This window comes from Canis lupus, chromosome 36, assembly GCF_048164855.1.
Source record: "Canis lupus baileyi chromosome 36, mCanLup2.hap1, whole genome shotgun sequence".
In the NCBI taxonomy this organism is placed as follows: domain Eukaryota; kingdom Metazoa; phylum Chordata; class Mammalia; order Carnivora; family Canidae; genus Canis; species Canis lupus.
In genome coordinates, this window is record NC_132873.1 from 24,226,764 (window position 1) to 24,247,399 (window position 20,636).

The 20,636-nt window shown below is 39.0% G+C and overlaps 1 protein-coding gene and 1 long non-coding RNA gene across 18 annotated transcripts in view; one reads left to right on the top strand and one right to left on the bottom strand.

Moving 5' to 3' along the window:
• ANKRD44 (ankyrin repeat domain 44) overlaps positions 1-20,636 on the top strand; it is a 361,909-nt gene that overhangs the window by 212,660 nt on the left and 128,613 nt on the right. For all 17 annotated transcript variants that reach the window (XR_012025054.1, XR_012025055.1, XR_012025051.1 and 14 more), the window contains exons 15-16: positions 1,387-1,467; positions 4,807-4,918. Coding sequence is in view for 11 of the 17 variants with exons in the window: in XM_072813230.1 (XP_072669331.1) it covers positions 1,387-1,467; positions 4,807-4,918 (193 nt within the window). In the remaining 6 variants the exon portion in view is untranslated. The remainder of the gene's footprint in view (positions 1-1,386; positions 1,468-4,806; positions 4,919-20,636) is intronic.
• On the bottom strand, positions 549-15,929 carry LOC140625724 (uncharacterized). The gene is made up of 3 exons (XR_012025057.1): positions 15,630-15,929; positions 6,505-6,644; positions 549-749 (listed from the first exon to the last, which is right to left on the bottom strand). It is a non-coding gene; the product is annotated as an uncharacterized lncRNA (long non-coding RNA).

Consider the following 20,636-nt stretch of genomic DNA (forward strand, 5'->3'; position numbering starts at 1 on the left):
CAGGAGCTGGAGGACAGGAAATTGGATGCCCCAGATATGTTGGGATTCTAGGTGTCCAGGAATAGAAAGCAGAAGTAAGTGAACAGTTCAGGTGGGAAAGGAAGGAGAGGTGCCTGCCTACAGTTTATGAGATTGTTCTCAAAGACTCGAGGACCAGGGCCTCCTTCATAGGAATGCTTTATGGTGACCCTGTTTGGAGAACTATTGACTTACTTGGGGCGCTGTGCTATGGAATTGATTCTGGGTCAACGCTGAATTCTTCTCTTAACTTTCAGAGACTTTACAGTGACCCACAGTAAGAAATACATTTTACATCATGACCCAGTGTACATACTCCAATATGTATGTTTTAAATATATATATATATATGTGTTATGTGTATATATATATATGTATATATATATAAAGGAAGAAAAAATTCACAAAATCATATTTACCTTTACTAAGTGTGATGCATTCTGTTATTTTCTCTCTTATTTTGTTTTTTTTTTATTTTAAAAAAGCAATGAAATACTGCAACCCACTAAACTGATTTCACAATTTTTTAATGGATTATGATCCATATTGCCAGTCTGGAAAACACTGTTTATTCATTTACTCATGAGAGACACAGAGAGAGAGGCAGAGATATAGGCAGAGGGAGAAGCAGGCTCCCTGCAAGGAGCCCGATGCAGGACTCGATCCTAGGACCCCAGGACCATGACTTGAGCCGAAGGCAGATGCTCAACCACTGAGCCACTCAGGTGTCCCTGGAAAACATTGTTTATATTTCTCTTTATATGTATATAATATTGGCAAGTCTGATGTAACCACAGTCAGGACCTCATAGCCAGGCAGGTTATTAATTCAACAAACATTTATTGAGCATCTATTCCATAGTAGGCTCTATGCTGTCCACTTAGAAAGAATGGAGGAACAAGTATCCTTCATGTGTTAAGAGCTGAAAAACGAATCCTAGGTGATGAAGAATTGCTCTGGCAGTTGAGGGGTGACTAGAACCCCATTCCTGGATAAATGAGATGCTAAACTGTCAAGAGGCAGCAAGGAATGTGGTAGGAATCAGGAAAGTTCCAACTACATCACTTCCTATTTACTTGGGGAGTTTAGGGTATTTATGGAAGGGTGGACAACTTGATGTCTCACTCGCTAATACCTGGTGGAAGTTCTAGGGAAGTCATGTTCTCAATTGGGTTCCTTGGGAGAGAATAGATTTCCTGGAAGGCCTGTAAGAGAAACACATATATCCCCAATAAAAAATTAGTAGTGCTTATTTCTTTTGGGTTGGGGGAAAAGTCATTGAGATATAAGTTGTATCAAAATCGTTAACAACTTGGCCATTAAAGTAAATAATTGTATTTTTTTTTTCCTTTCCCTTATGCTGAGAAGTAAGACTATCTTAGGAAATGCCCATGAAAATTCAGAAGAACTTGAAAGAGCCAGAGAGCTGAAGGAAAAGGAAGCCGCATTGTAAGTTTCTTCTCAGTCTAAAGCCCAAGATGTGGTTACTGATGCTTGTCTGCTTTTCTGGGCTGCCACGTAGCCAGCCTTACTATTTTGGGGCTTTATTTGGGATCTTGAGGAAGTAACATGGGCTTGCCTTTAACGAAGAAGAAATGATTCTTTTAATATGTCCTCCAATTATGCTATTTTCACACAAGGAACTCTTCCTAAAATTGAAACCTTTGATGAGACCATCACTGGGATGGGTCAGCAGTTTCCAGGAATAGGTGTCTTGGATGTCATTTTTGACTCTGCCATGTATCATATGCCTCAGGCAACATTTTAAGCCTCCTCTTGGGGCCTTAGGCTATCCTCTAATGACCTGGAGATAACTATTTAGGAGGTTCTAGAAATAGATGTTTTGAGATTTCAGTGTGAAGTACACTGGCTGTGCACTCCCCTCCTTCCCCAACACACACATCAGCTCACTGACAGCTGCCCCTGCCCCACCTCATCCCACCTGCCTCTCTCTGGCTTCTGATAGAGACTTAGCCAGGACTGTGACAAGGGCTGGAGTTACTGCCATCACCCAGGGGGTGCTGAGCGCAGGAAGCTCTAATGCTTTGTCCCTTGAGAGTCCTTCCTGTGCAACAAGGCATGGCGCCAAGGTCATGCTCTGCCCAGCGGAGAGTCCAACGGGTCGCTGGTGTGTAGGAACTGTTTGTTAAATAAATGAACAAATGAGTGAGTGCTGCCCACACTTTGTGTCCTGCTCTGTGGGACCTGGTGGATGGAGTGCTCTGAGTCTGCACGCACACAGTTCTTAACTTACTTATTCTCTTCTCCAGCTGTCGAAGGAACCAATTTCTCTGTGACCTAAAGGCTTGTGTCCCCTCTAGGCTCTTCCCACTGCCCACATGGGCTATCCTCCCATGTCCAGATCATGGTGGGAGGGGGAAGTTAGAGAATGTGGCCCTGATACGGGTGGTGGGACATAACTTTGGCTGTTCCTAGGGTGCAGACAGGACACATAGCCATGCATAAAGCAGACCAAGGTTTTACCCTGATATTGGAAACTTAATGATATTCAAAGAAAGTTAAGGATATTCAAAGATATTCAAACTTAACAATATTCAGAGATAGGATTTTAAGCACCTCAGCAAACGCCACCTTCTCAGTGAAATGTAAGTGTGCCCTGTGCCAGGAAAACCCTCTTATTGCTGATGGGGTGGAGGGGAGAAGGACAAGCAGAAGGCTGGGAATCACCTTGCCTGAGAGCTCTTTCATGCAGAGGCTATACCCCTCATCCAAATATATTTCTGACTTAATGTGCATGTCTTGATTTTATAGCTTAGGTCCCAAAATTGCTAGCCATGACCCTGGGAGGAGAAAAGATAAGCATTCTTAGTTAAAACCGGAATTTATGGAAACAATATGGAAAAAATATGGAGAATATTCAAATTCTACAGTACTGTTGTTTTTTCTGTTGGTAGTACAGCCATATCCTGGGGTAAATAACTCTTTGGGGGCAACTCCAGGTGTTTTCCAAATTGCGTATTAAATTTGCCAGCTGATTTTTAGAATGTAATTCTTCCAGAAGCTAGGGATTGTGTGTCCACTAGAATGCTATTCCTATTGAATGATTTTTGTTCCAAGAGCCGAATTCAGTTTAAAATGAGTCATACTAAGGATCCTGTCCATGGGCATTTAATTACCAAAAAAAAAAAAAAAGACTTCCTTTTAAGGGGCAAATTACCAAAGACAGCATGATATTAGAACTCCAATATTAGTTTGATTTATTATGGAACATTTTATGGATAAATCATGTGAGAGGTAGATATTTGCTTTAAAAAAATTATGTCTTTCATCAGCTGCTCTAGAAATTAAAATATCTGATTTAATTGTGTTTATGTGTGATTTATTTACTCCTTTGCCTTATGCCAAAAGATAGGTGAAAAACTTTTAAAGTTTTTGAGTCATAGGATGATGTATGAAGTGTTGAATCACTATATTGTATACCTGGAACTAATAAAACACCATATGTTACCTAACTGGAATTAAAATAAAAACTTAAAAAGAAAAGTAAAAACAAAACCAAAAATAGTGTTTGAGTAAACTATAGAAATTTTCCCTTAGAAGGCCTAATTTAATGTATATGCTTCTATTGCATATTTTTAATTTCAGTATGATTTGAGTATATGAGAATTTTGATTTGAATGTGAAATTGAATCAGCTTGACCTTGTAAAGGACATATTTGTCCCACTGTCACAGATATAAAACTGAAATTATCTTGTTTTTTTTTTCCTTGTTGTTGTTTCTTGTTGTTGTTTTCTTATTCTTTCTAGCTTTTATTTTCCAACCTTTTCATTGATGGTAGAGTCTCCAATAGCAAGGCTAAGATTAAATCCCCTTCTCTTGTTGCAAATGGCCTGACCACTTCTTTGTTAAATTTGAGACTTCATCTTTTGGGCATGGAGCTCTAAAACTCATTATTTCAGTAATCACGGGTTCTGTACTTTAAGGTGAAAAGGAAAAAATAGGTCAGAAAGACAAATATTACATGATTTCACTTATGTGTGGCATCTAAAAAACAAAACAAATGAAAAAACAAACAAACAAAATAACCAGACATAGATTCACAAATACAGAGAACAAACTGGTGGTTGCTGGAGGGGACGTGGTGGAAGGATGAGCTAACTAGATGAAGGGCATTAGAGGTACAGATTTCTAGTTGTAAGATAAATAAGTCATGAAGATGAAAAGTACAGCATAGGGAATACTGTCAATAACATTGTAATAACATTGTATGGTGACAGAGGGTGACTACACTTAAATATATAGAATTGTGAAATCACTGTGTTGTACACCTGAAACTAATAAAACATTATATGTCAGCTATATATATATATATATATAAAAAAACCCAACCCTGAAACATTTTGGTATCAATGCAGAAAGAGACAAATGGATTATTGTAAAGGAATGGTCCAGACATGAACCTGTGTATGGATTAATATGCAATATTTATATGACATTAAAACAACTCAGTGGGGAGGTGATAGTCATGGAAAATTTTTCCCTCTCTCAATACACTTAACTACTCCTTGTTCCTAAAGCCTTTCCTGAATTCTAGAGTGGCTGTTTTAAGCTGAAATAAAGATGGAAACACACACACACACACGCACACACACACAACACACATATAAAATTTCCAGTATATAAACCCTCGTTGTAGGATTTTTAAAGAAACACTTAAATTCACAAAGTGCTTTGTGGAACATTCATAATAGGAAAATATTTACATTGATTATTGCTTTTGCTCTAGAGATGTTTTCTAAAATAACACCTCATTTTTATACTTACAGATGTCTAGAGTTCCTGCTTCAAAATGATGCAAATCCATCCATTCGGGACAAGGAAGGTTATAACAGCATACATTATGCTGCTGCCTATGGCCACAGACAATGTCTGGAATTGGTGAGTTCTGTCTTGTTTTGTTTTCTCTAACACACACACACACACACACACACACACACACACACACATTCAACCCTGCAAATGCTGGTTTTCATTTCTCACAAATGTCCTCATTGCCTAATGAAGTCCTTACTAGAAATTGTCTTAAAGATATTTTATGGTAATTAAGTTGTTCTTTTTTTTTTTTTTACAGTATGTAGATCTTGTTCTGTTTCTGTCCATCCTAATCTCACAGCTGACTAGCAGTTGCTTCTTTTCCATTTTAACTTGGACTAGGAATGTTTGACTGCCATAAGGACAGTTTGTATTTCAAAGATAATTTGGGTGTATCAAAATAGCTCAGTATATTTTTCCGAAGTCACTTATCACCCTAATATTCAGTAACAGTGTTGTAAGAGGATTTACATAACTGTTAGGAATATGTTTGTCACGATCCCATGTTTGTACTTTAGGGGAAGAAATTGGCAAGGGCACAACAGCAGAATTTATTGGAATTTCAGAACCACCAAAAATTTCAAACCTATGGTTACCAAAAAACATCTGGGGATTTGGAGTCAGAAACTCTTCTTTTGATGTAGGTTACCAGACATGAACCTAAATGACCACAGAGGCAGAAATGTAAAGTTAACAAGTGAAGTGAGCCCAAGTATAGAGTAATAGGGAGTAGCGTGGATTGTGGCAAATAGAAAGTGTTATGTTTAAAGGGAGAAACAGCCAGTCAGCTCCAGTGATGGAGACCAGGTGGTAATTCATATGTAGGATTGAAGTCCATTGTTTCAAGAGAAACTAGAAATCTAGGCTTTTTATGTGAAATTTCCTATTTTGAAAATACTGAATGGATCAGGAAGAAAAAACATGGATTTGTGGTTAAATCCTGCCTGCGGGCCACCATTTGTCATCTCCTAAGCATCACCCTTGGGTCAGTTTCACCAGGATACATGGGGTATCCCGAACTCTTTAACTTTGGACCAATGGTATGTGCCACCTTCCTAACTAGACTCCGCCTCTTCTCCTTGTCCTTTTAAAAACTACTTTTCAGAGTTAATGAGAGGTGTACCTGGGAAAACATTTGCACTTTATCCACTGCACAGTCTATTATAGAAGGCACAAGACAGAAAGGCAGCAGGCAGTTGTGTCAGTGCCTACATAGAAATGCCTGAACGATGTCCCAGTTAGTTTCCTTTACCTTTGACCTTGCTGCTAGATTTAAGGGGTTCCACTTATGGTTATTCTTTTTTTTTTTTTCTCCTAAGATTTATTTATTTCAGAGAGAGAGTATTTTTCAGAGATAGGGGGAGGGGCAGAGGGAGAGAATCTTCAAGCAGACTCCCCACTGAGCACAGAGCCCCACACAAGACTTGATTCCACAATGCCAAGACCATGACCTGAGCTGAAGCCAAGAGTTGGTTGCCCAACCGACTGAGCCACCCAGGTGCTCCCTCTTAGGGTCATTTTTACTATATTTCACTTAATATGAATGTGGGGAAAATGTTCATAAACATTTGAAAATGAAGAGGTGATTGGAAATAAAGAGTTGATTATTCTAGTGTTGCCATGTGTGGCATTTATTGGTGAATTGTACTTACCTTCATCATCCTCAAAGACTTCTGTGTCTTTTTTCCTGAGGTTCTTGTGGATGCTAAAGATTTCCTTATTTGACCTTGGAGTAGCATTTTTTTCCCCTCTAGTTTTGATTCCATCAGAGTTTCTCTTCTAGTTATTGTGCCTGCATAACAAATCACCCCCAAAATTAGTGGCTTAAAACAACTAATTATTTAGTATCTCTGTTTCTGTGAATCAGGAATTCAGGAAGAGCTGGGCTGTTCCAGTTAAAGGTATCCCATGAGATTATAGACAATGTCTGGGGCTGGCATAATCTCAAAGTCTTCTTACTTATATGTCAATCACCTGGGTTGTAAGGCTCAGATCACTTCTGTGGAAATTCTTTATGTGGTTTTCTCTAGCATGGTGGTTTCAGAGTAGTTAGGTATCTTACTTGGCGGCTCAGGGATCTAAAGGTATCTGCTCCAGAAGAGAGTGGGAGAGAGCCAGAATGAGAAAGAGTGAGAGAAAGACAATATCACCCTTAATGATCGAATCTTGAAAGTCCTACAGGGTCACTCCAGAGAGGAAAAGTAGACTTCACATTCCAAGAGAAGAATGTCAAAGAATTTGTAGACATATTTTAAAACTACCCAGTTCCATAGGAAGATGTAGAAAGCCAGTGATTTCATAGCCTTCTATAAGATGGACTTTCATGGAGAACCACAAACGACAAGGGGCAATCCCTTATCTTACAGATGAGCCAACCAAACCATAGGGGGAGTAACTGGTCTGTACCAAAGACATAGCTCTGGTCAGTGGATGAAGCAAGATCATGAATTGGAATTCCTGATCTTAAAAAAACCAGAAATGTTTCCCACACCATGCTGCCTCCCATTGCAGGGCAAAGCTCCACCACCACCCAAGGCTGTTCAGCATAGAGCAAAAGCTTGGTAGGAACTGGTTAAGATATAGGACAGTATCACTCCTGCCTTCTAACAGCAGCACTGCTATAGAAGCTGATCTAGACCTATCTGCAAATAGGGCTCTGTTTAGGACCCACATAAGAAAGGCTCCTCACACGGCATGCCTGGGTGGCTTAGCAGTTGAGTGTCTGCCTTCGGCTCAAGGTGTGATCCCAGAGTCCTGGGATCGAGTCCCACGTCGGGCTCCCTGCATGGAACCTGCTTCTCCCTCTGTCTGTGTCTCTGCCTCTCTCTCTGTGTGTCTCATGAATAAATAAATAAAATCCTTAAAGAAAGAAAGAAAGGCTCCTCACAAACCTGTGTGTGCATGTGTATGTGTTTAGCAATTGGTGGCAGCGTGAAGGCTTATTGTTATTACCCATTATGAGCCTACATTCCAAAATGTACTTAAGACACAGCTGTTTTTAATTGGTTTTCTCTATGAAAACCACATGTCGTAATTGGACATACGAACTTTAATTACAAAGTTATTATAGTCTTAATAACTTTGCTGTTTTAAAGTACTTTGAGGAGTTATCTTTAATCCCATAGTATAAGTAACTCTGAGAATAATTATTGTGCAATATTTTCTTTCTATGTGAATAATATATTTCATATTATTTTCCCCTTTCAGGAAAGCCATTTTAGGGCCATTATTTCTTTTATCCAATGGAAAGTTTTTCTGTTCACAGGGAAGTTTTGCAAGTTCTGTGTAATAATGAAATTATCCCTTTGACTGTATCAAAACTTGCCCTGTGTGATTTACGAAGAGATGATTATTCTTGGCAATTTTAAGACGTTCAGAAGTAGGTAGGGGAGGTATCCATTGATCTTAATTTGCAGTGTCACCTGAAAAAGCCAGATTATCAATATAAATTGGTAGAAATGTCATCATTATTTGCTTTCAGGAAAGGACGTGAGTGGTTTTATAACACAGGATGAAAATACTCCTCATTACCTTGGATTATTGTGTTTGGATCAAAAGTTCTGTATATTTCCATTTTGGAATGTGTCCTAAAATTCCTCTAGGGTGTGGTTCAACTAAGCAGAGATCCTAAATAAGCTATCAGCATTCTTGTACCTTCTCCGTCTCACTCAAAACAAAACACAATCCTGGGCTCCCCCCAAGGACTAGCATCATAGAGCCAGACGACTGCAGCCGTCTTAGTTTTACTGCTGGCTCAGAGCTGTGAATGGATTTGGGAGTGGCTGAGGCCACCACTAATGAATGGCATTTCCTGCGTGTTTGTCACATGCCAGAAATGCCACCTAATTATTTATTTTCTTTCAATTATAGTGAGATATACTTGACATACAACATAAAAGGTTAAGGTGTACAGCATAATGGGGGTGCCTGGATGGCTCAGTCAGTTGAGCTTCCAACTCTTGGCTTCTGCTCAGATCATGATCTCGGGTCTTGAGATGGAGCCCTGCATTGAGCTCTGCTCTCAGTGGGTCTACCGGAGATTCTCTCTCTACCTCTCCCTTTGTCCCTCCCCTCACACTCTCTCTCTCTCTCTCAAATAAATAAACCTCTTTAAAAAAAAACTTTGAAAAAAAGGTGTACAGCATAATGACTTGACCTACATATATTATTTAATGTTTGCCACAATAAGTTTAGTGACCATCCATTACCTTATGTGGACACACACACAAAAGAAGAAAAAGAGGGGTGTCTGGGTGGCTCAGTTGGTTAAGCATCCAGCTCTTGATTCTGGCTCAAGTCATGAATCTGGGTTAGAGATTGAGCCACACGTCAGGCTCCACACTCATTGTAGAGTCTGCTTGGGATTCTGCTTCCCCCTCTTCCTCTGCCCCTTCCCAGCTCAAATAAATAAATAAAATTTTAAGAAAAAAAAAGAAAAAAAAGAAAAGAAAGATTTTTTTCCTTGTGATGAGAATAAAGCTTGTTCTTCATATAAGAAGTGGGGGTTTTGAGAGACATCTTTTCTAATTTATACTCCCTTTCTCTCTCTTGTACCACAATGCCCTCATATTCCTTACAACTCCCATTCTTGGCGTGCTACATATTAGGAAATCAAACCAATTAGCCAGTGTGCACCAGAAGGTGCATTTCTCAGATTCAGCACTGCCCATGCCAGTTTGCTCCTTTATCTCACCACACAAATACCCTGTCCTCCTAGGGGGTCATCCTTTTAACAGACTGGTCCTGACTCTGCTGGAATTATACCAGAGAAAGACAGGTTTCTAATAGGTCTGAAGGGCTTACTGGAACCTCCAAGCAGGAATTATGGATGGAGTCATTTCTTTATGTCACACTCCGTAGGCTGTGTTTCTGGCCTATGGAAGGAATAGAGTAGGGCTCAGCCCCTGAGCCTTCCCTGAGAGACGAGGGCCTTTGTCCTTTGAGAGTTGGTATGACATTGAAGCTGATGGGTGGCCTTCAGAGCCAGCTGATTTGTAAGGCTGGTGAAATTTGTCTTTTGCCTCTGTTCCCATCTAGTTGAGCAATTACTGTGATTATGCATGTCATTAAATACGTATCATTAATTTTGATGCAGATTTTATTTGACTCTGACATTTAACTTGGTACGGGTTTACTTGGCATTCATGGTTTCTGGCTGCTGTCTGTGATCGTAAGCTTAGAATTTATAAACCATGCTTTGTGTTCAGTCTATTTTGCTATAATCAAAAAGGAACAGAAATTATTTTAGTTGTTTTCACTCTATTTCCCTTATATAAAGTTATATTGAATTCATTCCACTAGCAAACAACTTCCAGAAAGCAGTATGAACCCCTTAGCCCTGATGGAATGGCCAAGGTTCAGTATTCTTCTAAGTCTGCCTACTCAGGCCTGTGTTCTCAGCTGGTTGTGATAAAAAAAAATGTATGTAGTATGGGTGCAAGCACAAATCTCCCCACAAATATATGCTGAGAGCTGTGATAAGTCATATTCAGTTGGGCAAAATATCAAAGCAGAATGGCAGAGACTTGACTAGTAAAGCGTCTCATGTCTAAGTGGAGGAAGGGAGTTGGCAAAGGAGAGCCCTATGCCTCTCTTTTTCCTCTATCTGGAATGCATTCTTACTGGCTCTGAAGGGAAAAATTACAGAATCATGCCCCTATTTGGAATTCGTGAGCTTATATTGGCGTGCTCTTTTTCTTTTACAATATTAAAGATTTGTCTGTGAACATAAAGATCTTTGTGGCTTGGTTATTGAAATGGAAAAAATGTATGCGCCAATGTAATTACGTAAATTGCCTGCAGAAATTTAGAAAGATTGTTTGAAAACTCTAGGCCAGTGATTAAGTTCAGTCCGAGATTATACCATGCCAAATTACTTGGAATTTGGCTGCTTCTCTGGGACCTTCTCCTCCTTTCTCTGTTCTGAGCTAACTTGAACTTCAACTGTGAGAGTACATGACGGGGACAGATGCCCCTGCACGTCTGTCCTAGGAGTTTCTGGGATTCTCTGGAGATAACTATATCTGGGCAACTGAACACTAAGATTATGCTGCTTTCAAATAAACTACTCAATGTTTTGAGTTGTTTCTTGTGTTTATCATAGGACCTTAGGAAACGTGGCTCCGTAGAAGATGTACTTATATCGGCAAGGTCTAATTTAGCTTCTCAAGACTAAGAAAGTCGGGTTCAGAAGAAGAGTTATAAAGAGTAGGGTTTCTAAGCAGTTATCTGAATATGAAAAGATGAAAAACCAGCAAACTTGTACCCCAGTCCCAAACAAGTCTGTGATCACTTGTTTTTTTCCCTTCCCCAGAGGTGCTTCTTAGAGATGGACCTGAAAGTGTATATGACCCCCAAGCAGGCCGACTTCCAATGGGCAGAGGAAATCTTAACAATGCTGGTCTTGTTTTTTTCTTCTAATTTAGTTGAACAGAAACATAAAATCTTACAGGAAACTCTCATTAAGGAAGGGAATAGAGGGATGGGCACAGATCTTTTGATGCCACTGGTAGCCAGCTAGGCTGGGAATATAAATATAAACCACAGAATTCGAATCAGCATGTGTCATGAGTCTATGTTCAGAAGAGTGGAATAGACAATATTTTAGGACGAAGTGTTTCATTTACTTCTTTGTAATATAGCAGGAAAAAATTTTTTGTCTTTACTATGAGTGAATTTGGTGACTGATGAAGGAATCATTCAGTGGAGTATATTAGAATAAACAATTTCAGTTTCACCTTTTGTTGACGGCCCAGGACAGTGGGGCCATTGCTTCTAAATTTTACAGTGGAATATCAGTATTTCAACCCGTGACCCCCTTACCCATTTAAGAAGTTGGAAATCCGAGGGCAGATCTCTTTGGAGACGGCTCTGCTATATATCCTACTATTGCTCCCCTCCCACCATAGCAGGGGATAAGGATGATTTCTCCTGACCCCAAGCCCATTGACAGAAGCTTCAAGATTTCTTGGATACTTGATATGTGTCCCACACAATTTAGGGGCCAGGTGGACTAGCATATGATAAATCTAAAGACTGTGTAGCTCTGACCTGGCCAGAAATTAAATAAAAAGAGATAGGTTTGAGAGCTACTCCATCCTCACCAAAGATGGGTCAAAAGTGTATATTTCCCAATGTCCACAGGTGAGCCAAGGGCCAAAGGTGGCCTGGAGTTCTCCTGGATCCTATTCAAGAATGAGGGGACCCAGGGGTACTTGGCGAGGTGGGGGGCAGGGGGAAGGGAATGCGAGCTACCAACAGACAGATGTGTTCACATTGGGAGAGAAAACTGTGAGAGGTTCCAGTGCTGGGAGGTTGCTCAGAGCCTACATAAGCATCCCAGATGGAGAATGTCACTGCCAGAAGGGTGCCAGACCATTGTGTCTCCTCCTGCATCTTCCTTTCCCCCTGTCTCTCCCAGTCCTGGAGGAGGCAGAGGCAGACAATGAGGAGAAAGGAAGAGGAGAAGCCCTAGGCTCAGGACAGAGAAGTCAGCCTTGTCTCCTTCCTTCCCCACCGCAGGCTTTGTGAGAGGCATAGGGAAGCTTCAACATTAAACATCATTCAGAGTTTGTGATTACTATGCTGGAGTAGGTTACTACTTACTGATAGGAAGTTATGCCTATAACTAAAGTGTCCAGAGAACTTTTTATTATTAGCTGGAGATTTTATCTGAGGAGGCAGGAAAAGAAGTAGCCTCATAAAGGAAATTAGATGGGTATTGGGAAAAGGAGAATAAAGTTAGTGTGTGACTCTCTGGTCTAGTACAGAGTTACACACTTAGAATTATTGTTTTAGGAAAGATTAATGCCAAGCTCTAAGGAAGAATAAACTATTATCCTTTAAATGTATGTGGGTTTAAATACTAACTTTATAAGACAGAGGTTCTAGTAATGCCAAGCACTTATCAGGGACCTCAAATTGTTGAACAAATGAAATACACTTATGAATGATGAAGCCTGACTTAGTGATACAACTTAAGTGCTAGTTTATAACTATTATAGTGACTGTCCTGTTAGTTAGGAAGGTATTTTATAGAAAAGACACAGACGAGAGAAGAAATGAAAATTTACTTTTCTGTGGTTTGTTCTTTCCTTTAGATTTGATTACTTCCCAGCACCAATTTGTTTTATTGTAATATCCCCTCCAGTTTTTTCTTCCTCAAGATCTGAAAACCTATACAAATGTGTCAAACTGATATAAAGACATCCACCAAATTAAAACTATACACACACCCACACATACACATTTCCTGTAATTTCTTCCAGATGGATAGTGAGCACGAGGGGCCTCAAAGAAGGGGAATTGTTGCTTTTGGGATGGGAGCTTCTAAGGACTCAATGATATAGGAGAAAAGAAGATTTATTAAAGAGAATATGATTTAAAAGCCTGAAAAATTTAATCTGGTCTTTCTTCCCTCCTTCTTTCCTTCCTTCCTTCCTTCCTTCCTTCCTTCATTCCTTCATTCCTTCATTCCTTCCTTCCCAATCAGTTAAAAACCCATTGCGTTGTCCTGGGTAGGGCAGGAAGGTAGTCTAATTTGGCTGGAGCCCAAGGAGAAGATACTAGGAAGGCAGCCCAGTAAAGATTGGAACCCATTGAAGGAGAGTGTCCTAAATGTGTATGCACCAAACAACAGAGCTGTAATATATGTGAAACCAAAATCAATTAACTGAAAAGAGAAATCCACAATTACAGTTGGAGACTTTAGCACTTCTCTCTCAATAATCGATAGAACAACTAGACAGAAAAATCATCAAGCACATAGAAAAGCTCAAGAATACTCTCAACCAAGAGGATCTAATTGACATTTATACAACACTCCACCCAACAAAAACAGAATGTGTATTTTTTGGGTGTCCACGGAACATTCACCAGGATATCCTGAACCATTAAACAAACCTCAACAAATGTAGAAGAATTGAAATCATATAAACTGTGTTCTGCTACCACAATGGAATAAAACTAGAAATCAGTGACAGAAACATGCTAGGAAAAATTTCCAATGCTTGGTAATCAAATAACAGCCTTCTAAATAATCATGGGTCAAAGAAAATCATCTCAAGAGAATCCGACCCTCCCTCCAAATACACTGAATTGAATGAAAAGAAAAAATCCAGCAAATCAAAATTTGAGGACACAGGTAAATTACCAGAGAAGAAAATTTATAATTCTAAATGCTTACAGTAGAAAAGAGGAAAAGTTTCAAGTCAATAATCTAAGTCTCCACCACAATTTAGAAAAAGAAGAGAAAAATAAAGCCCCAATAAACAGAAACAGGAAATAATAGAGATGAGCAGAAGTAAATAAAATTGAAACATTAAAAAAATGGAGAAATAAATTTTTAAAAATCTGATTCTTTGAAAAGATTAATAAATTGAAAAAAACCCTCTACTGAGACTGACCCAAAGAGAGAGAGAGAGAGAGAAAGAAAGAAAGAAAGACACATTCCCAAATCAGGAATGAAACAGGATAATACTAGAGACCTTTCAGACATCAGAGGATAATAAAGGGATATTGTGACTAGCTCTCTACACATATATTTAACAACTTAGGTGATATGGGTCAATTAGTCATAAAACATAAATTACCACAACTTAACCAGTATAAAGTGGATCATTTGAATAGCCCTATAACTACTTAGAAAATTGAATTTTAAAACTCTCCCAAAAGAAATATCCAGGTTCAGATGATTTCACTGGAGACTTCTACTAAATACTTAAAGAATTAATACCAATTCTGCAAAATGTTTTTTGAAAAAATGGAAGAGAAGGGAGTACCTTCCAATTCATTTATGAAGCTAATACCCTGACACCAATTCACCATTTTAATAGGCTAAAGAAGAAAAATCCCATGATTATGTCAATGCAGAAAATTATAACAAAGTTCAACACCTTTCAAAGATTCAACATCTTGAATAGATTCTTTTAAACAACTCTCAGAAAAATAGGAATAGAGGGGAGGTTTCTCAATTTTGATAAAAAGCTTCTAACAACTCCATAAAGAACAACTAACAACAACAACAACAAAAACAACAACAAAAAAGAACAACTAACGTTGTATTTAATGGTAAAAAACTGAATGCTTTCCCCTAAAGCTGGGAACAAGGCAAGGATGTCTGTTTTCACCACTCTTAATCAACATTGTGCTGAAGGTGCTAGCCAGAGCAAAAAAAAAAAAAAAGCAAGAAAAGGAAATAAAAGGCATAAAGAGGGATCCCTGGGTGGCTAAGCGGTTTAGTGCCTGCCTTCAGCTCAGGGCGTGATCCTGGAGTCCCAGGATCGAGACCCACATCGGGCTCCCTGCATGGAGTCTGCTTCTCCCTCTGCCTGTGTCTCTGCCTCTCTCTCTCTCTCTCTCTCATGAATAAATAAATAAAATCTTAAAAAAAAAAAAAGGCATAAAGATCAGAAAGGAAAAAGTAAATTTGTGGACAACATGATTGTCTACATAGGAAATCCAAGCAATCAAGAGAAAAAAAAGTCCTAGAGCTCATAGTGTAGCAAGGTCACAGGATACAAAATAAATATAACAAAAATCAGTTGCCTTGTTATATACTACAATGAACATGTGGACATCAAAATAAAGATACAATATCGTTTACAACTGCCCTCTCCACTACAGTGGCCTTTCCTTCTTTTGTCAGGAGAGCAGAGCTACCTTATAGCATTACCCACCTAGTGAGAAATAAAATGACCCAAGCTACAGCTGTCAAGTACGTCCCACTGCAGCACGGACCCCTGGACTTTAGCACATATTTTCAGAAAAGCACTCTTACTTGGACCCAGCCTTCCTCCTGGATTCTCTGTTCAGTATCTTTGTAACAGCTGCTGTCAGCCTGGCCCCACTCTCCTTTTAAGAACAGCTGCCAGGGATGACCTCTTGCGGCCTAGGGGGTAGGGAGGGGCAGGGGGAGAAGTGACTTCCCAAGCAAGATTGTTCTCCAAAGATGCCTTATCCTTAGCAGCTGCCAAAGACTTGTCATTTGTGAAATCTAGATCAGGTCCCTGTAATAATCACTCCTCCTCTTGATCCTCATTCAGTAACAGGAAATGTAGAAGCCTGAGCATTGGTTGGTCAGGATAAGAGCTGACATAGACACCTGTGCCTTCAGGTCATAGGGTTACGATTGTCACAAAGAACAAAGAGCCTTTCTAAGATTCCAAAGGAGAGAAGAGGCTCAGCCATTTGTAACAGCTGAAAGGGATAGTTGGAAAAACCAAATCGCTGAGCAATAACTGAGATTTATTTTCTTGTATGAGCAGATACTTATAATCTAGGTGGTAACATCACTGGATTTAAATTCTGTGCCATTCAGCACTTGGGAAGTAGTTTTGTTAAATACTAAACGATAAAATTCACTTGGTAACTGGGAAGGCAATTTAGCATAGTCACAACTTCACAGAGTTTTTTTTTCCTAGGAAAAACTTGCAGTTTTTGAAACACATGATTTATCTCACACACAAATTTTTTTTTAATTCCATAAAGGTTTTTTAGTTAATAACAATCTTCTTTGCATCTCAAATTCCTCACATTGATGTGAGACAAATTGTATGAGAAATAATCCAAAGCAATCATTTGAGACAGGCAGCATGTTTTGGTATCATTCTCTCTTTAGAAATATTTTCTAAAGTGTAAGAAATATTACAATAAAGATGACACTCAATTAGTATTTCCTGTGTGCTGGTCTTTGTAAGGCTTTATAACAGCACTAACTAACAGTTGGTGAGGTTGGAAATCAGGGTCAATATATCAGCTTTTACAAGTTCATAAATGCTATTAGTCCTCCTTATCAGTCACATGAGACTGATAAGCAAGAACATTCTTGATTAATTTATGTGAAAAGTCCAACTGCCAAGAGAACCAGGGGATTTATGTCATTTGCTATAGCTATGTTCCCTTCCAAATAGGAGATCCAATTTTTACAAACTGAATAAAGATCAGCAATCTTCTTCCTGAGTATAAAGTTAAAATCAAGGAATTGAGTAGAAGTCAATGAGCTCAAATTCTGGTGACCTCGTGTATTCTATCCTCAGACCCAGAGCCTTGTCAATCAGAATACCCTTGGTAACGGGTCCAGGAGTTAAAAGCCTGTACCACTGGTGCTATTTTTCCTAGATTCCAGGAAAACCCATCTGGTGGTCCACTGGGACGACTTACAAGGTGTGACTTCTCTTACATTATCTATCTTTAGGATGGTTGCTTTCTGGAGATACAGAATAAATTACAGGGCAACGTGCTAAGAACCATGGCTGACATAAATATGTATTAGGCATGAATATTATTTTTAAGGAGATTGTGATCTGTGGGGGTAGGAGAATATGGGAAGTAAAATATATACAATGTAAATATTGGCTTAAAATGTCACATTTCCTAGCTCCCCATATGGTAATAATAGAATTAAAATAACCATCCCCAAATCACTTCTCTGGCCCTATCTCCTCCCATTCTATCCAAGCTTTGGCTCCAATTCATTCTGAAAAGCCTTTGACATGTTTCCCATGAGCTCTATGCACTTCTCTTGGCTTCTACAGGACACCCACTGTTTTCCCTCCCTCTTATTCATGCTAGCCATGGTGGTACCTGCCATTAGCATCCAAAAAGCATTTTGGACACAGATGTCCACTAAAGGCACTGCGCCCATTGCTGTCCACTAGTGTCCATGTGAGGCTGCCAGTGCTGTGCCCAATGTGTAGAGTCTGCACTCAACAACTTCCAACAGTGCCTCTGATCGTTTCCTTAGGCCTCTCACTCTACAACTCGTAGCCTGAGTCTATGGGAGCTGGGCCAGAGGAGCGGCCATTGGCATAGTTGAAAGTTCAAGGACTTCTGCATCACACAGGCCTCAGCTCTGCCATTACCTAGATGTAAGGGCTTTATGCATTTTACTTCATTTCCATGAGTCTCCATATCTTGCCTCATTTGTCAAATAGAAACTAGGTTGCTCTGAAGATGAAATGGAATAATGGAAGTAAAGTGCCTAGCACAGTGCCTGGCATATGATGGGTATAAGTAGCAACTATTATTGTATCTTCAACTCCTATATCTTACTCCCTTCCCCCTATCTGGCTGTATGCCAAGTCTAAAAGATGAAGAAGCTGCTGTACCTGGGAGTTTACTGTCCAGTAATGGGAATCAGCATGTAAGTAAATGTGATAAAGTTTTACAATTGCTCTGTTAGAATCCCGTGTTTCTGTTATTCTTATTGTCTAAAATAAAATATGACATTCCAGAAGAGGTACAAGAGACTTGCTGTGGGAGTTCAGAGGAGGGCACATCCCCTTCTGGGTTCGATGGTAATGAGAGATTCACTGACACTTGCCAGCACTGTGTGCTTCCTGCATTTGTCTCTAGTTTGCTCGTTTCAGCGCCCCAACATGTGTGTGATTTGGAATAGGAGACCAAATCTGAAATAAGTCGAACGATGGAGAATGTGGATCAATGTTTGGAGTTGGTTTGATAAACTGACCAACGCCTCATTTTCAAAAAAATGAGAACCTGCTTTCTTTCCTTTTGATGGTATTTGCATTACCCACTAGATAGAAAAGATATAAGTCATATATACATTGGAATAAGAAAATGGATATTGTATCTCAAGTTCTGCTCCTGAATCCCACCACCATCTGGAATCAGCCATTCATAAAAGATTAAATGCAAGGCAGGCACGTATCTGAATACATGTGTGTCAGTCTCTCCCATCTGTTTTAATTTTGCTTAAAATAATAACAGCTTTCTTTACCCACTCACTTGACTCTCTGCTAATTCTTTTAATGTTCATTATCTAGAAGTAGTCTGTGGTAGTTAGCCAATGTTTCAGAATCCCACCAATATTAGCTTTAATTGAATCATCAGAAATTTTCTTTAAAGCTGTATATTATATTGATTGAGCTAGAATCACTAAAATGTGTTGATACATCGAGTGGGAAATTTATACTGTAATTTAACATAAAAATGGTACACAAAGGAACATTACATTGGTTTGCGCAGCTTTGAGGTAACCAACATACCTTTCTGAAGCAAAATACATTTTTCATTGTACAACTTTCTTAATTATTAAAAAAAGTAATTTTTGTATTCAAATCTATTATGTTCTTTGTTCTCTTTTTCTGCAATTTTTAATCGTATTACCATATGATTACCATGTCCCTCAGCTTCTACATCCCTCTCCAACTTACCTACCCCCTAAATAAAACCTCTCTTGCCCTAGGCAAATAAATTTCACCTTACACTGAGGCAGAAAGTAAATTAACATGATAATATAAGTCAGGGTAACCTGGGAATATCATCTAGATGAAAATTATCATTGATTAAAAGAGGTAACTCTTAAACTTAAAAATTGCTCTCAGAGGTCGCCATGGAAACATGAGGCCAGTATTATTGTTTTTCATGGTAATACACAAAGAACTATATATGTTCAGCAAGTAGAATTGAGCAAATGTAATACCCATGTCCCTGAATATTTTACGGGGTTGACTACTTGTCACCATTTCAATATGTCTGTCACTTAATGCAGTCAAGTGTTTTGCAGTGCAGAACTTCAACTGAATTAGCTCTCAGTTGAGTACTTTTGTTGATAGATATGCGGGTAATGGACAGGGGACTGAATACATTTTACATAGTATAAAATCTGGGAGACCTGCTGCCTTTTTGTCTTAGATGTCCACTTAGTGGTGATTAGGTCCCAGACTTATATGAAGATTCTTTTATAATCAAAGACTTTGTAGATATCATTCACATTTTATCACTGAACCAGTGTAACCTTAGAAGGTAAAACCTTCTAAAACCACCTGACATCAAATCTGGGCTTCTGGCCTTTATTAAAATTATTCGGTATTTCTTCTCAACTTGTATGGTATCTTTTCTCTGTTTAAAAGGCTTTAATTTGCAGAACACACGGCAGTAACAATTCGATGTTGAAAAATGCTAAAAAGACTCACAGGCTGAATTTAGAAAGAACACTTCCTTGACTCCCCAATTAATTCAACTCCAGTGCTTTCTCTGATAACTTTGAGCCCATACTGAGTTACATATTTGGTGACTTTGGGGACCTGCAATGTCAGGAGTGAGATGAAGGAGTACATTATTATTGGTATGCAACCTCAAGAGATTTTTCCAGGGCAGCCCTGGTGGCGCAGCAGTTTAGTGCCGCCTGCAGCCTGGGGTGTGATCCTGGAGACCCAGGATCAAGTCCAATGTCGGGCTCCCTGCATGGAGCCTGCTTCTCCCTCTGCCTGTGTCTCTGCCTCTCTCTCTCAAATAAATAAATAAAACATTAAAAAAAAAAAAAAAGAGAGAGAGAGAGATTTTTCCAGATAGTACTTAGAAAGAAAACATTCTTTACTCTTGGTATGAAAAAACAGACTATTACCTACAGTGGCACCACCTGGTGGTTTCATTGTTAATATCACTGCATATTTATTAAGAATATATAATGTAGCAAGTATGCACTCTATAAAGTGGACCCAGCTTCATCTTTTTGCCAACTAGCAAAAATGCTGAAAACCAATGAATGGATGTGCTCTGTTGGAAATATGTGGTTCCTGTAAGATTCTTTTTTTTTAATCCCAACCCCAGACATGTTTCATTTCACTTGAAGAAATTGCAAAAAATTTTGGATAGGAGCAAAAAGAAGAAATAAAAAGAAAAATAAAAGAAAAATAAATAAATAAAAGCAGCAGACAAATGGCCCTCTAATGATGGGCCTATTTTCTGGACCCTGTGAGTAACAAGACGTGACAAGAGACACTTTGCAGGTGTAATTATGTTGTAGACATTAAGGTAGGTG